Source organism: Gallus gallus, chromosome 7 (assembly GCF_016699485.2).
Source record: "Gallus gallus isolate bGalGal1 chromosome 7, bGalGal1.mat.broiler.GRCg7b, whole genome shotgun sequence".
In the NCBI taxonomy this organism is placed as follows: Eukaryota; Metazoa; Chordata; class Aves; order Galliformes; family Phasianidae; genus Gallus; species Gallus gallus.
The window spans coordinates 22,049,823-22,067,011 of NC_052538.1; the positions used below are offsets into that span (position 1 = coordinate 22,049,823).

A 17,189-nucleotide genomic window follows, 5' to 3' on the forward strand; every position below is an offset into this window, starting at 1 on the left:
GTCGCAGCCAGCACAGCGTGGGACACAGGGACAGCTCGGCTGGGCGCTTTGTCCCCATGCCACAGCCCACGCCGGGGTCCTGTTGCCATCCAGCTTATTCCCAGCCCCAAAATCTCGTGTCCCCAGCCCAAAAACCTCTTCCCTTACCCCACTGGGCCACCCCCTCCCACCCCATGTTTGCTCCCAGCTCCGTTTCTATTTCAGGAAGGTTCAAATATCGCCCTGGCCCACTGCCGGGCCAGCCCCGGAGCGGCCGTGGGCGAGCAGACCCATGGCCGGCCATAGGGACAGGGTGGCTCCAGCTCACCCCAGGGGACAGCTGGACCCCGGTCATAGCAGGGAGCAGGGCCATGGCCCCCACACGGGTGCCAGACAGATGGTTTTAAATCACAGCCGACAGCTTCCCAAAATACCCATGGGATGCAGGGGCGGCTGCAAGCACCCCCATGCACGTTGTATGGGGTGTGAGGAGCAAAGAGAGCTACTCTGAGGGCTATAGCAAAGGCATTACCCAAAGGCAGGGAGAAAAAGAGGAGGTATGAGGTTGGAGGCTCAGGGCTGGGCACGAGCCGGTGGTGCTGGGGTGCACAAGGGTCCCCCTCAGGCTGCCTCACTGCCGTGTGACAGTGGCCTGCAGATGGAAGTGTCCAGCCCCGAGCGGGGCAGCCTGGCTCCAGCCTGGCCACGGCGGCGGTGCTGGCAGCAGGCATCTCCACTTTCGGTGGCTATTTTCAGGTGCTGGAGAGAAGCCGAGGAGCGATGAGATTGTCACCAAGGAGACCAGAAAACAGGGCCTGCTGCGGGCATGGGGGGCTGCGGGGAAAGGAGAGGGAAGGGCTTTCTGCAAGCCCCAGCCCCAGGGCACCCCCAGCCAAGCACCCGCTGCGCCCTCGCCGTGGAAGGGGCCACGAGGTGTGATGAGACAGAGAGGGCACAATAGCAGCCATGTGCAAAAGTTTAATGGAAATTCTTGAGAAATGAAGGGAAAAATAGAGAGCAGGAGAGTAGCACCCATCTGCAGTCCCCAGTGTGCATGCTGCAGGGTACCACAGAGCCAACAGCAGTGAGGGACTGCTCCCTCCCCAGCCCCACTGCAGCTGGGAGCCAGGCCAGGGCTTGGGGCAGCGGTGGGCAGAAGCCAGAGGATGCGGGCACAAGTACTCAGATAGGATAAAAACCCACAGGCTGGAAGGCCCAAGCCCTGCTCCTTCCAGAAGAGCAGAGTGGTAGCTGGCCCTCCCCTGCCTTGGCCTGCAGTGAGAGGGGAGCTGACAACTTTGCTGGCTCTCTGGGGCTCAGGGTTAGTGCAAAGCGACACAGGCAAGGAGGGATTCAACCCATATTGGTGAGGGAAGGAGAGAGGGAGCTGACGCCCAACTCAGCTAGATCCTACGCAACAAGGAAACCATCACCACATCAGGCTTGAACAACAGTCACAAACCCAACTCGGCCAAGTTTTGCCATTTGTTTTAAAAACTGAGTCACACAGCTCTCTCCAGGAATAGCCCACTGGCAAGTGTGCAGTGCAGGGAGCTTCAGAGGACTTGTGCTCCAGAGCCAGCTCCTGTCTCTTCCTTTGAGGTAGGTTGAGGTGTCCCCAGGGAGGGAAGGCGGCTGCCTGCTCACAGCACCAGGGCAGTGTCTGAGAGGCAGCCACCAGGTTTCTGGTCAGCTCCAGCAGTGCATTTGTTGAGAGGTAAGCTCTGAGCAGGGCTGGGCTCCAGGCATCTCACAAGGTCTCCATTGTTTGGTGAGAGGAGGTTGCTGCAAGAGAAATATTAGGGTCAGGGGTTGGTCTCCCTGGCTGCATGAAAACCCAACCACATTCTGGTCTGGGCACAAGATCTCCTTTCCCTTAACTCCAGAGGCCAGGGGTATGCCTGCACTCCACTTGGCTCACTCAGAGGAACCACAGTCTTGTATCTCTCTGCAGCAAGCTGTCCAGCCCAGTGGCACCCACCCTGCAGCCCAACTTCATTCAGTGAAGCTGGTAGAGCACAGCAGCCCCACAGACCTTGCTGCTCCCCCAGTCCTACACTGGAGCAGAACCTCTGCTCTCCATCAAGGTGGTGCAGGTCCCTGTGGGATACATCTCGTCAGCATGTCCTGGACTATGACAGCCACTCCCCAGACATCATCCACTCCAGCTGCTCCAGGGCCTTGCACCATCTGAGCAGGGCATACAGTGCCAAGGAGACAAGCCCAGTCTTGTAGACATTATTGCCAGCCCTACCAGTTGCTCTCCATAAATGAGATGCTGGCCTCAGACCCCGTAAGCCAACCACTTTTTCTCTCCCCTGAAACAAAGCTGCTTTTCCTGTTGCCAGTTCACTCTGGACACCGGTCCCAAAGCCACACTGTGCACATGCCAGCCAGGGAAAACTCACCCCAGCCTGTCCAGTTCCAGTTTGCTGAAGCCATTTGATTGAACTCTGCTTTTCTGGAGGAAGAAAGACTTTGGCAACGACCACTGCAGGAGGAGAGAAAGACAACCAAAAGGCTATTTAAGCCACGACAAAACCCTCCAATCTATAGTACCCAGAGAACAGGCTGGGATGTGCTGTAGGCTGCCCTACTGTGCTTCAGCTTCAACTGCCTCACACTGCTGCGCATCATCACTGCCACCAGACTGTTCCCAGAATAGCAAACAGAGCAGTCTTCACTCCCTGCTTAATGAATCCCTCTGCTGTAAGTGGGAACAGAGCATCGTGAGGTCATAAGAGTGGGTTTCTTCACTGGATCAGCCTGCTCTAAGGCACAGGAGTGACAGACGGAGATTGTTCCCTCACCAAGGGGAATAAAGGGCAGGCCGGATGCTAAATATGTCAGGCTGTGCCCATTGTGCCCAACAATTTTTGGATGCAAAGTGGTTGCAATTTGATCTACTGTGCAGATTTCACATTAGTGTGGGAGACGGAGAAATGTGGGTTTTTCCAGACTGCCGGAGGCCTTAGCAGAGAGGGAAGAACAGCACGAACAGGTAGGGCAGGAGGCACAGCAAGTGGAACAAGCAGAAAGAGCTCCTGAATCAGACAATCCACCGATTCACAGGCTCTCTGCCCCCCTCTTCACAGCAACCTTTCCCTAGCTTATCCATAGCTATGCTCACCATCTGGGCCAAATCCGTCCCTGCCCCAGTGTGGTAGCCTTTGACACACCATTTCTTCAGTAGCTCCAGACCTGGGAGGTGACAGAACAGACAAGAAGCAAGAATGAACTGGGAAGCTCACAGACAGCTACATCTCCCCCAGCTTGGGGGACGCAAAAATGGCTGCACAGAGTGAACTGATCATGCAGTAACAACTTGAACGCATGCCTGAGCCCCAGCAAACACGGGGTAAACCAAGGGCATTCACCCTTTGCACGAGCAAACATTGCTAATGCCAGCACATGGGCTGCTGCAGTGCCTGCCTTCCTCCCAGGGAGCCAGACACACCGAGCAGCAGGCTCAGCTGCACAGGGAAACTGGGGCAGCACAGGATTTGCTGATTTGGACCAGAGCGGCAGTCCCCTGAGCCTGGTGCCTGCCAGCAGCAGCACCTGATTTGGGTTGCAGTGGTGAAAGTTCCTACAGTGCAGATGTAGAGCGGCTTTGCTGTCACCAGCTCCTTTCCCAGAGGACAGCAGGTCAGGTAGCTTCCTCCTTGCACAACATCTACCAACTGCATTATCTCCTCCCTGCCGAGAAACATCCAGACCAGGCAAGCACAAACAGCTCAGTATGGGCCAAGACCTGGGCTCCATTCCTGGCACAGATGAGGATAAGGTGCCTTGAGATTCATGAACCAGCAGAGCGATGGCCAGGAACTTGATGCTCTCCAGCTGGGGTTACTGTGCTTTGCTATACGATACCAGCTCTGGCTATAGGAGGAACCCTTGCTTCCCAAACTGTGCTCCTCAGTGACCTTTCAGCATGCCCCAGGACCCTGGAAAAAACCCATGTGTTGGGGATTGAGAGGAGCAGGACAGCTGGGCAGCACTGCCCCAGCTCTCAGCACCAGACAAGGCTCTGAACTTACTGCCCAGGGAGAGATGAGGGCTTTGAGGAATGGATGTGAACGGGAAGGGGGCAGAGGCTGGGTTTTGCTCATAGATAAAGGGAAGTAAAGGGGTAGAGCTGTCTGCTGGGCTGCCAGGAGGACGCTGGAGCCCTAAGCCAGGGCTCAGTCTGAGTAGCAGAGTTCTGGGCAGCACTTCAGTGAAGACGATGACAGGGTCTTTCTTCCAACTGACAGAAGAGCATCCAGGAAAGGCATTAGCGAGGCAAAGAATGACACATGCTGACAGCACAGCTGGAGAGGGCTACGAGGTTATTATCTCTGTGAAAGACAGTTACTGACCCCTTTGATATTAGCTTAAATACCACTGAAGAGTGACAAAAGCTTTTCCTCCCAACCCCCCGCCCCATTTATTTATTTATTTGGGGTTGTGCATTATGTAAAGTCACATTAGGAGCACATACAGCTGTCTCAGTGGAGGGTCGGCTCCTTCAGAAACCTCTCCAGCTAAGGCAGGGGTTTGAAGGAGAGCCCTGAGCCACAGGCTCTCTCTGCATTCTCTAACATCTCACACAACAACTCAGTTTCCTCTCCCAAACAGCCCCTCCTACTGCCCCAATGAGGATCTCCCTGAGTAGGGAAGAAGCAGTCTGGCCCAGCAAACTTCACTAAGAGATGCTTTTTGTTGGAACACAGAGGTGTCCTGGAAAAGTGGAGATAAGAACTAGATCTCCTGTGTTTCAGAAAAATGCCCCTTTCTCCTGCATGCACGCTGGCTCTATTTCATAGGTTAGAACGCAGCAGTAGACTCAGGGAACAGGCCTAATTTTGCCTTCACTTCACAGACCACCTGTAAAGGACAAACCCTAGTGCCTCGAGCTGTTCCTTCCTCAAAAGAAGGCAGAGAGATAGAATAAGAGGCCAGACTTGCAGGGTGAAGGCAGAATCCAGGCTGCTTCAGTTGTGGACTAGGATATCCTAAGGAGCTTAGAAACGCTCGATTGTGCTGGTAAACTCAGCACCAGATCTACGATTAACTCAGAACAAGCTTTTCCTGACATTTGAAGCATGCTAAGAGGAGAACATATTTCCTAAGGGTAGCGTGGAGGCAGGCAGCTCCTTCTCAAAATGCATAGGTCAGAAGTCTCCCACGGCCTCAGGCAGGCAGCCTGCCTGACTCAGGTAACTGCGCCAGCTCTCAGATGGCGGTTACCTTTGTGTTTGTTCAAGTAGTACTTGAGCTCCCACTGGGTCACCAGGATGTTGAAGTAGCGAGGCTGCTCGAAGAAGCGCAGGTAGCGCATGGAGATGTGGGTGGGAAACACCCGCTCAAACTGCCCACGCCGGGAATACTCATCCTCTGTTTCCACCAGGATGCGAACATCGTCTGGGGTCAGGATGTCCAAGACAGAAGAATAAAAATCCTGCAGACAGAGCATCTCAGGGTCAGGGAGAAGTGAACTATGTTTTTGCAGTTCCCTTTTCTACTTCCCCGCTCTCCAAACCCCTCCAGGTCTCCACAAGGCTGAGATCTCTGGGACACGGGCCACTTGCAAAATGAACAAATCTAAACTCAGTGCTGACAACAGTGCTGCTGAGAGCTGATGAGAACCCCACTTCTGCTACCCAGCCCCGCCACAGAGCCTGTCACGCTGCACACAAGGGAAGTGTCCCAGCTAAACTGCATGCAGTCAACCGGCAAATGCAGTGAGAGCTGCACAGAGACATACAAGGAACAGGCAGTGCTCACACCCTATCTGGGGACCAGTGGGTATTGTCTCCCATCAGCACATGTCCACTACAATGCAAATACGAGTCAGGGCAGCAATGGTTTAAGCAAACCTGACTTATTTCTGCAACCTTGCAAGCTGCTGAAGCCCAGGTGCTCCCCACCATCCGGGTGTCTCCCCACAGAGGTACAGTCAGGAAATAGGACTGAGACAGACATGGAATTGTTTGAGACAGTGGCTTAGCAGTACTCTGGCAGTTTAAGTACCAGGGACTGTTGTGTCATACCTGGTCAGGTATCTTCTGTGTCAAGTAATAGGCCTTCTTCAACTTCTCTGCTGTAAAACACTCAGAGGCTGGCCTGGGCTTCTCCTTCAAAGCGCTGCCCTGACTGAGAACACAAAAAGGCAGTAGAATATTTAAGCAATCAAAGCAAAGTCCTGATGTTGCAAGGCTGCTCTCAGCATGACGCCCTCAGGAAGATGCCATCAAAGAGAGAATGCTTCCTCCGAGGACTTCACTATTTGTGGGATCAGTGATGCATCCACAGCCTTATGCATCAGCATGGGATCCAGGTAGGATGTGAGCAAGGCAACGAGGAAGATCCTGTCAATTCCTTGCTCAGGCCCTACAGTGCTCCTTCACTGAAAACATTAACAATCACCTCCCACCCACACAGAATGAAAAAGGGCCAGAAATGCACTGCGACCTGATTCAGAGCACTTGAAGCCTGGACGGAACTCAGGTTTATATCCCACCTGAGACGCAGCTCCCTAACTACACCAGGCCTGGGTGTACTCCTACTCAGTACTGGTACTGTACAAGAAAGGGGAACACTGGGGGATTAATGCATTCATGCATTATCCAAGGATTCCCAATACTCAAATGCAGCTCCAGTTCCACATGCTAAGGGAAACCCTGGCCTTTTGTATGATCTGACCAGCAAGTATCTCAACTATTCTAAGCACCCAAATGAACCATTTGGGGATGCCAGAGGCTGGGAGATACTTGCCCAACACCTTTTAACACTTACATCAACACAGCTAACTTGCTCTGCTGCCACAAAGATGATTAGTAGTGCGGAGATCCAAACAGAGCCCTGAGGCTGTACTGCATGGTTCTTGGGAACACAAAAATCTACTGGAATTATGCCCACATGCAAAAAAAACCCTCTCACATCCTTTCCGGGGCAGGAGATACAGTTAAGCAAGCCTGTCCCTGGATGTAGGAACTCTGGTAATGCATCATCTGAAACATGTTAAGGATCTGGTTAATCCTCTGCAGGTTCCTCCAGGGGCACCTGCCCTTCATCACCTCAGTCTCAAGCTGCAAACGAGCCTGTGATCCAAGTGCCACAGATGAGCTGGCGAGAGCTCCCTGGGCTGGAATGGGCCCATGCTCCAAGCCTCTCTCTCTGCTGAAGGCACAGAGCAGGCGGAGGGCAGGAGTCTTATCTTCTTTTGTGCCCATACATCACTGTGTGCTGCTGCTCAACCCAGCAAGCTGCCACGTCAGTAGTGTACGTATAGCAACCACTCTGTTGCAGAGCAGGGCTGGTTCCTTTTCCCACAGCACAAGGTCTGAAACCAGTAAAAGCCCAAGCTCTGGTGAAACGGAAAGAAAAGGGGCTTGGGTGCACACATGCTCAGAAATTAGCCTTATGTAAAAAAGCATTCGTTTTTTGCAAGACAAGACTGCACACCCACAACCATAGGTCTACCTCCTCTGACACCTGTAATTCTGTCTAAGGAACAGATTGCTCTATCCTTTGCAAAATAACAGGTGCTCCTCTTGCTCAAGTCGGCAGCATGTTAGCTCTGGGGGATGGGGTAAGCAGATCCAGCCCCAACACAGCCAGCCAGCCCTTGAAGCAGATGGAGCGGCAATGCAGCTCAGCATCATACTAGTTCTGGCAGGGGAAGGAGGACTTGACTAACTGCAGAGCAAGCATGAATTACCCTGGCCTGCTCTCACTTCCAACTATGGACTTGTAAATCAGGCATAAATCCTTCCTTGAGGAGACTGCAGGAACCAGATACCCAGGCAATAACGCAAGCCCCTCAGACATCCAGCCAAAGGACTAGCAAGCACAGGCTCTTGACAGCACAGAAACCAGTATCTGTTGCACTGAGAGCAGCCCCCAAATGAAATCCTCCAAGAGAAAAGCTTGCTTTGCCCTTCTGCCCTGAAAGAGAATGGGGCTGACCTGCAGGTGGAATCACTTCTAGTCTGAGGCCTTGAGGCTATGCTGTCTGTGCTAGGCAGAACAAAGCCAGCGAGGTTAAGCAGGTCCCGGATCATCTGGCCCTTGATGCTCACATCCAGAGGGGAGTTGGAGTGAAGGCTGGAGGAAAGAAACATCACAGCAGTCTGAGTGCTAGCATGGAGGTTCTGAACCCCATGGCCCTGAGATCACTCCCTTTGGAGTGTCCCTCAGGACTCCCCACCAAAAATGGTTTGCTTCTGTCCCTCCACCTAGAGGGTTGCTGGAAATTGGCAAATCCATCCCTAGAGCCCAGCCTGTGATTCCTATTGTGTCCGGCTCATGCCCGTCCAACTCCAGCAGGCAGGACAGGCTGTGCCCAGGCACACCACATCTCCCAGCCCTGTCTGAATAGCTGAGACCACATGGCCAGGTGGAGCCAGGGAATAAGCAAGAGAGGAATGAATGGTGCATGAGGCAGCAGAGCTGCCAAGCACTTCTGCCCACACAAAGAAATATCTGCCGTCACCCATTCCTTACATGACACATTCTTCTTTGGTCTTTTTTTTTTTTTTTAATGTACTATTCCCTGGCTCTAGCTGAGGCATGCCCAGCACAGGTTTCTGAGCTATGGATGGATGCTGCTTTTGTAGGTAGGGAGGACTTTGATTCCTGCAACTGGGAGAGGGAGTCTTCAAAGCAGTCTTTCAGTGCAAGGGACATCATAGGCCAGATTTACTTTATGGTAAAAGAAAGGCTGTCATCCACCTCCGCTGGCCCACAGACAGACTTTGGAGGAAAAGCTGCTGTACCTTGGGGAAATGTTGACCTCTAAGATCCAGGGCTTGAGGTTTTCATCCAGCATGATATCAAACCCAAAGAGCTCATGGCAACAGTACGGCCGCCGCACATACATCTTCACCAGGCTGTTCACATACGGCTCAGATCTGCAAGCCAAGAGAAAATGCTCGTTTCCAACAGACAGGCAGCAGAGACCTGACTGTTTGCAGCACGTTGCCAACTCAGAGAGTGCACACAGCCACATGCTGTGGGAATGGATGGGCTGAAAGACCAAAGCCGGCCTGCAAGCCGCTGCTGCACTGCATATGAAAATCCAGTATCAGATCCTGAGCAACCCCCCAAGCCAGGCCTCTGTCAGACAAGATCCACTTCTGAACAGAAGATTCAGCCAGCACCAGGGACCTTTATTCTGAAGCATCCTGCACAAGTGGTGCAGTGGGTGAAAGCTGGGCAGAGTGCCATGCATGCTGCACCCTCCTAGTCCTCCCTCCTGCACTGCAGGTGGATTCAGGAAGCATCAGGTCTATTCATGCCTTGCAGCTACAGTAGCAAGGACACAGCTAACAGGACATAACAAAGGATTCAGAGAGATAGACTGAAGCCAGCAGTAGTGGCAGCACTTAGATTATAAGCCAAAGGAACAGAATGAGAGGGGCTGAAAAGCCAGAGGGGCTTCAGCCAGGAGCAAAGCAAGGGGCACCAACACTCACGCAATTATGGTTTTGATAACAATATCCTTAATCTTCTCCCAAATGGCCTCGCTGTTAACTCCCTTCTGGGTCAGGTAATTCCAGAGAGCTTTGAGCGCCCTGGGAGACAGAAAGCAAAAGAGATGGTTTTGTAGCCCCTTGCTGCCCAACCCTGCCCTGCCAGGGAAGTGAAAACAGCAGTAGGGAGCCTTGGCAAGGCTTTTAGGGGGAAGCTAAGGGATGTATCTCCACTTTTCCTGATCACACCATCCTTCTGCCATTCTGAAACCACTCCGCTCCTGGTTGCAATTCTCCCCAGCCTGGCCCCTGTTCTTGCAGGACCAAGCTACCAAAACCATAAATCTGTCATAAACTTATCCCAGTACCGGAGTAGTAAGTCCCAAATTAGCACATGAGCATGGTACGTCAGCTCCAGATCTTCTCTTCCCTCCCCCTTCGTGTCCTTAGCAAACCTTCCCTTCTTGCAGGTCTTCCTCAGGAGTACTGCAAAGCAGCCCACCAGGAATCCACCAAGACCTCCAAAAGCCATTGGATAACTTTTTTTTTTCCATAAATGTGGCAAGAAGGATGGTGGGGGAAGAGAGTGCTTTTATAGGAGTTTCCCACAACACACCAAGCGCTGCAAGTTACCCTGACACTGAGCCAAGGATGCTCAGATGTTGCTTAAATGAGACTGTGTGGCTAATGGCCAGGAATCCAAAGGTCAGGCTTCCTGCATACAAGACGGAGTTGATTACAGCCACTCATCTTTAATGTGGGAGCAGCCAGTTTTGACTTGCATGGTGGTACCAAAAAACACACAAACTCAGTCCCACAGGATTTCAAATGCTGGGGGACAGCAGACCCTTCTCAGTGTACCCACAGAGGAAGAGACTACTGAGCAGCAGGCCTAGGCCTAAAAATGCTATTTTATTACACCAAATCACCCTCCACAGCTCCCTTTGAAGTGAAGAAGACCAGCCCAGGCCCACAAATTGAGAACTCTATCCTGCACTATTTTTAAAAGAGTTTAAACATCACTGTGGAATCAGAGACAAGTGCCTAACTACTTGGATCAGTCCACCTATGGGACCAGCAGGGAACAGAAACTTTTGCAAGACCGCAGCCTTCTGAAGTGATCAGAAACAGCACCACTGCTCCTCAACACCATGTCCTGATAATTAAAATTACTCTGCTGTCCCCATTTCCCCTGGCAGGAGCAGACAATACAGAAAACACCTTCCAGTTTTGGGTAGTAATACTGAAAAAGGGCTGACTTAATAGAGAACAGAAAGAGCTGATCCTGTGCACTGAAAGTTCCCCCCTCACAGCACCTACCACTTGTGTCCCTGGCAAGCAGTCTCATCCAAGTTGGACTTGTACTCGGTGTTCTTTTTGTTCACGCTGTAATTGGTCAAGTGCACGAACTTGTTGCTGAGGCTCTTCATTGAGGAGGAGTACCTACAGGAAATGGTAGCAGCACAAGCAGTCTGAGCTTGAACTGGTTGCCTCCAGGTCCATGGTGCAAGCAGCTCCGTTCTCATCTCTGACACCACCTTTCTGTTTGGCTGCACACCAACGCTGCTGCTGCCCGTTCCCAGGGGGCCTGGAACAAGGCTGCCTACACAATTTCTGTCCCCATAGACCCAAAGCTGGGAGGACAAAGGATGAGGCACAGAACAGGCTACCCTGGGACTGAGGGATGCAATCCCACCCTCACAGTCATAAAAAAACACCGGAGCGTCACTGGGCAAAAGCAGTGATGGTACTGCAGCAGCACAAGGCAATATAGTCAAAACTGGATGAAACATCTCAATCTCTGGTGCATCAACTTGAAGTACAGAGTGCACATTTCAAGCAATGCTTTACCCTGAGCTAATCTTGTCTTGGGAAAGGTGAATGAACACAACATCCTCTCACATTTCCTTTCGCCTGCAGTGAACCTGTGAGTTTCAAGACTGCCTTTTCAGCAAGCAAGCTAGAGCTCTGAGCATCCACCAGACACAATGTGACTGCCTCCTGCCCGAGCTGAGGTGGGTGCTACAGCCACAAGTGGCTGATCAAGGAAGATCCTCTGTACCACTGTTGTACAACCTACTTGCAGCTAGCGAAGCGAACCAATCCATCCTTGAACAGGTAGACCCTGAGGGGATCGTAACAAGTGACATACACGTAAATCCTCAGGTCGAACTTCCTCCCATCAATGAGGTAGGGTTTGTGCAGATATCTGCAAAAGAAACAAGCACCAGCAGAGTTACCATTTCTGCATGCAAGAGCACCTCTTGGCCCCACCTCAGAAGGCTTGGCAAAAACAAGCATCAACTTGGAGAGGGGGTGAAACCCTTTTGCATAGCATTTCCAATCTAAGTACAATGCAGTAAAAATGAGAGCGAGGAAAGCTCTCCCACACAGTTTATATCCAAGACCTTAAAACTTTACAGAGAAATAGCAGCATCCCTGTAAACCCAGCTACAGCTGACAGGGCCACACTTCCAGCAGCACCATTATGCTCAGCCTGCAGAAGTGTCCAGACACAAACCAGGTGCTTCTGCTTTGCTGGGTAGTGACAACTGCCCAGATCTGATCTGAGACAAGACACTAGGAGGTCCCAGGCTGCCTGTCAACTTTGCTTTCTTTCGCTCACCTCTGTACCAGCAGTGGCCTCCTTTTGGGTAGCTGGCTCCATTTGTGGATAACCTGGATGCCAATGCCCCTTGCTGACGCTGGCTGCAAAACAAACAAGAATTGGATCAGATCTTCTTCTTGCAGCTATGCTGGGATAGGGTCCCGAGTGCTGCTTTTCCCTTACTGGTTTCACAATCCATTTCTGGTGGCTAGCTCCTTCCTCCCACGCTTTCCTGAGTAATTTGATGTCCTGGGGCAGGATGAAGGACTGAGGGAAGAAATTAAACTCCTTCTTCCCACAACGAGTCTGCATCTTCAACAGGTTGCGCCACAGACGGTCCTTTCTCCCAATTTGAAATGAACCAGGGAAGTGGTTTAGCTGGAAAGAAACCCAGATCCTGTGAGATGCCCCTGCCCCTCCACATCACTCCCTGGCCAGGGGATACATCCTCTCTAAACCCAGCGCTGGCTCAGCTGTCAGTGGAAGGATTACTTCAAACAACAGTAACTGTGGTTAGACAAAGCCACAAGTGAAGACAGCTTAACTACAGCCTTGGTCTGTACAGGATTCACGCTCACAGCAGAGATGTTCACCCAGTTCCCATGTATGCCTGCCTCTTGGGCTCATCTCCCAGAACAGAAATACCAGCTGCCACACAGCTAAAGGGACGCCGCAAGGACAGCCTGCACAGCAAACTTCCCTGTCCCTAAAGGGAAGGCACCCAAACTGCTCCCACCACACTCTCCACACACATAAAGGAGGTCAGCACAAAACATCTCCTACCTTCTGGTGCTCCCTGATGGCTCTGAAGCCGGGGGACTTCATGTGGTGGCCCCAACAACCCAGCCAGTCATTGCTTTCTACAGGAAAAACAATAGTCTGTGACTGAGCACCCTGCCATCTACAATACCCTCTCAACCCAAGAGCATCCCCTTTCCTGGGGCTAGTAGAAGGGTGTGAAGGATAGTGCACAGCAAGAGCACAAAGCAGTCACACTGGCACTACAAAGCTGCCAAGCCAAGGGCTGTGAGAGGGATCCAGTTAACCAGGGGGGGTCATATGCCCACAAGAAGGACTGGTGCAAGGATCTGGGCAGAGAGAGAGTGAGTGAAACAGATTTAATCCCCGAACACCCTTACCTTCCTGTTTTCCAGCAGGAGAGCGAAGCAGTTAGCTAATCAGCTCTGCCCTGCAGAGGGATGTGTAGGATTGCGAGATATTCTATGCTTTGGTCTGCCCTACATGTCTCATTATAGCCTCAAAACGAACTGAGCAGAGGTCCCCTGATACACACGGGAGCCCTGTTAATACCATTAGGAGATCACATGCCACAGTACAGATCACAACTGTGAACACTCAGCGCGTCCCCAGCCCTCCCCTGCATGTCTCTTCAGTACCAAGATCCCAACTCAGTGAATTGCCCAGCTACAGTCAGAATGAAGGACAGCTTCTTCCTCAATACATGGGGACAAGGAGCAGCAGTGCTGGTGCAGGCACCAGAAGAGCGTTAGCCTCCTCAGAGTGCCAGCACCACCTAGAGGCACAGCTCAAGCAAGCCAAAGTGCAGCTCTGCTGCCCCACATACTGCCCCAGATGGGCAAGGAATACATCCCTGTGGTTCATACTAGTGACAAGCCAAGAGGGAAACCGGGCTCTGCCTGGACCCCAAAAGTTCAGATATTGCAGGCTGAACAGGCAGAAGCAGGAACACAGCATCCTGCAGTGCCAAGCCTATATCGCTCCTGTTCTGCTCTTCGCAGGCAGTCTGCCTTCTCACGCCCACGAGCTAGAGGCGAGGGAGGACACGACGTATCAGATGATGCCAGCCTCCCACAACTTACTTTTGCTGACTCTGAAGTGAGATCTGCTAATGGTTTGCTTCACGATATTCGGCGTGACCGTGCACATTTTCCATCGCAGCAGCTTCCTCTGCTCCCAAGGCAGCTTTTCCACTAAGAAGACAGAAAGTTAAGGACAAAAGGAAACCAAACACAATGCTTTGATTAGATACAGCACTTCTTATGTTCTGCTGCACAGCCACCGGACCTGCAGGTAGGGTATGTAATCCTCTTTGCAGAACTAGCATGCAACAGAAGACACAACGGCCAGAGGAGATCCAGGATGCTGGAACATGGCATGGCAACACATCCCAGCTCACCTCTCTCATCTCGAGTACTGAAGTAGATGGTTGGAGGCACGTTAGGGAATAAACTGCAGACAAGAGCGGGTTTGAGCACTTTCTCCTGATCCTCAGTGGGCTGGGCCAGGCACTCGTGGCATTTCCTAGGAGAGACAAAGCAGGAGGCAGCTGGATAAAGGTGAAAACAGCACGGGGAGCACCTACATGTGCACTCACACAGAGATTGGTTTACATCTCAACATCCATAAACGCATATGCATGCTCAGATTGTACTGTCTGTAATTGCCACAAAGCAATGAAATGAGCTTCTGGTGCCTTTGCAAAAATATATTTAAAGGAGGGCAGTAAATGCAGTGACAAGGAGACAACAAAGCCACAGACAGGAGACAGGGGCAAAAACTGCCTGCCAAGCAGGAAACAAAAGGAGGGTCCTCAGGAGGAGGTTATGACCCCAAAAGGACAGTTGACTGTCAAGGAACCTACAATGAATCAGTAGTACAAGAAACTGGAAACAGCAGACGAAATAGAGCCACATCGCATTGATGAGTCTCCTGCACTGCCCCTTGCCTCACTGAAGGCAAAATGCAACAGTGGGGCTGGAGATCAGAGAAAGGAAGAGAGGAGCCTGGAGGGAAGCTGGGGTGTTTCCTAAGTGTTTATTTCTATACAGCCGTTTTTTTTTTTCAATACCAGAATTGGTAATTAAAAGTGTATTAAACAGCAATAAATCACATTGATTGTAATTCCTTGGCACGAATCTGGTTTTAGTCCATAGCACATCAGATGGCTCCAGAAGGAGTCTTGATCCTGCTATCAGGAATTTGCATCACTGTAATGTGGTACAAGCAGTGGGCGTAAAAGCCAGTAACCAGTCTGCAGAGACAAGGGGTGGAGTTGGCAACAAATAAGCGTGCCAAGCATTATCTCCTCCTGTGTTTTGCAGGGAGTTTGTTACACAACAAACCCTATAGCCTGGTCCACAGGAACATAGGCTAGAGATTGTAACACAGACACCTTTAAGTTGTTGTAACCCTCTTGGCTTTGGCATTTTTTAAGGGAGAAAGGTGGAGTTTTATTGAATGTACATACATTTTCTTACCACATCAAACCCTAATGTCTGAGAGAAAGCACAGTATTAATAAACACATCTATTGCTACACGTGTATCACACAAAGAATCATAGAACGGTTTGGGTTGGAAGGGACCCTTAAGATCATCTAGTTCCAACCCCCTGCTATAGGCAGGGACACCTCCCACTAGGCCAGGTTGCTCAAAGGCCCATCCAGCCTGGCCTCAAATGCTTCCAGGGAGGGGGCATGATGATGCTAAAAGTAGAGTATGTAATGAATGTTGCAGAGGCAAGGGCTGGGATGCATGGGGCATCATTGGCAGGGGCTTGGTAGCAGGTGTGGGTGCAGTGACTTCTGGAAGAAGGTGAAGGACTGCCCAGTACTGGAGGTGGCACGGGTCTGACTGTATGCAGTGAAGGAAGCCACACTCTGGCAATCCAGTAAGGATGAAAGAGAAGCAAAACAAGTCAGCGTATTGATATTCCTTTATCTCCTCCACCACCGTTGTAAAGACCAGCACTGCAGCGTGGCCAAGGACAGATCCCACTAAGGTCTGCCAGGAGTCAGAGGCAGGGCTCAGATGACCACAGGCTGACCAAACCACCCCAAAGAAACCTCCTCCCAAAAGCTAAAGAAAAACCCAGGCTGTGGGTCTTGTGTCTCAGCACTGCATCCTCGAAACGAGACCCCACAAGCTGTTTGCAGTCTCTGGGCCCAGGATGCCTCCACTCTGCTTCATCTGCACAGCAATGACACTGCAAGATCACGATGTAATCCAATCAACCTAACTCAGCAACTGCCCGTGGCAGTGAAATTAAGATCCCTGTTTCACTGTGGTGGATGCACCCTCAGCGCTCTACAGGCTGCTGTCTGTAGCTTTGGTCTTCAGGAAGCTCATTCTGGTTGGGAAGCTGGCTGCCATCTTCACTCCATTCCCTCACACGCTACAGCTCTCTTCTGCCACCAAGACAAAGATGCCGAGCTGCAGTGCACTATTCAGAGCTACTAACCTGGACGCAAGAGCCACAGAGCCATTAGATGACATGCCAGTGACAGAGGAAGCATCCGAGTCACCTGCAGGAGGGAAGAGAGAAAACAAATGGTCCTGTGGACAGACCCTTCACAGCTGCTTCAAATTCTTGGATCCCAAATTTTACCCGCTAACTGGTGGTATGAAGAGTGGGGCAGGAGTGGAGCCAACAGCCCTTCACACAGACAGGAGCTGGGCAAGTTATAGTGCTAAACCCTACTCCATTCCCCAGTGGAACCTCCACAACTCCTCCTTGCTGCTAGATTGATTTTGGCTTCTGCACAATCTCTAGGTCATCCCAAAATGACAGTGTGAACATAAGACAGTGTGCAGTCACAGCTCTCCTGCTGTGCACACACACCTCACTCCCAGACAGCCCCTGCACACACCAAGGGGCAGAGCTCAGCTCTCCCTGGGGAATGGGCACTCACTGTCCTCTTCCTCCTCCAGACTGCAGCTCTCATCCAGGCCATCAGGAAGTTCTTCCTCCACATCACCCTGGGGATGGCTCAGCTCCAGCAGTAACTCCCCAGCAGCAACACTGAGATAAAGGACATCACATTAGGCAGTGGTAAATACTTTCTGAGCCCAAAACACCTAGAAGCCCACAGCGCAGCTCCATTCTCCTTGTCCTACATTGCCTCCAAGTTCCTTTAGGAATGCCCACTTCTGCCCAGGGAAAGTTTTGCTGGATCTGGCCTGACAGCAACCTTCACCCAAAACACATGCAGAGCCTGTCAAGCAGTGCCCCACCACATTTCCACTCAGTGGCTGAAAAAGGAGCTGTGAGGGCTCAGAGCCACCAAGGGCCTGCGTGACCTGGGATTGAAGAAAGGCTCCTCCTGCAATAAGATGTTTTACACGGGTTTGCTCACAGATGCAATCACCCCTGCACTGCCCATAG

At 51.6% G+C, this 17,189-nt stretch overlaps 1 protein-coding gene across 2 annotated transcripts; it reads right to left on the minus strand.

The window, feature by feature from the left end:
• Positions 1 to 937: 937 nt before the first annotated feature.
• On the minus strand, positions 938 to 16,826 carry TTLL4 (tubulin tyrosine ligase like 4). Of its 2 annotated transcripts, XM_040703867.2 has the most exons (17): positions 16,647 to 16,826; positions 16,266 to 16,329; positions 14,204 to 14,328; positions 13,887 to 13,997; positions 12,829 to 12,905; positions 12,229 to 12,423; positions 12,064 to 12,146; positions 11,518 to 11,646; positions 10,758 to 10,880; positions 9,441 to 9,539; positions 8,742 to 8,876; positions 7,933 to 8,070; positions 6,015 to 6,117; positions 5,212 to 5,422; positions 3,110 to 3,180; positions 2,388 to 2,470; positions 938 to 1,764 (listed from the first exon to the last, which is right to left on the minus strand). In XM_040703867.2, the coding sequence occupies exons 2-17, from the start codon at positions 16,298 to 16,300 to the stop codon at positions 1,623 to 1,625; spliced, it is 1,860 nt and encodes a 619-aa protein (XP_040559801.1). In that variant the 5' UTR covers positions 16,301 to 16,329; positions 16,647 to 16,826; the 3' UTR covers positions 938 to 1,622. The 2 variants fall into 2 exon arrangements, with proteins under 2 accessions (XP_040559801.1, XP_040559802.1); XM_040703868.2 differs by lacking the exons at positions 14,204 to 14,328; positions 16,266 to 16,329; positions 16,647 to 16,826 and adding an exon at positions 13,185 to 13,234 and having other exon boundaries at positions 13,887 to 13,978.
• Positions 16,827 to 17,189: the final 363 nt, after the last annotated feature.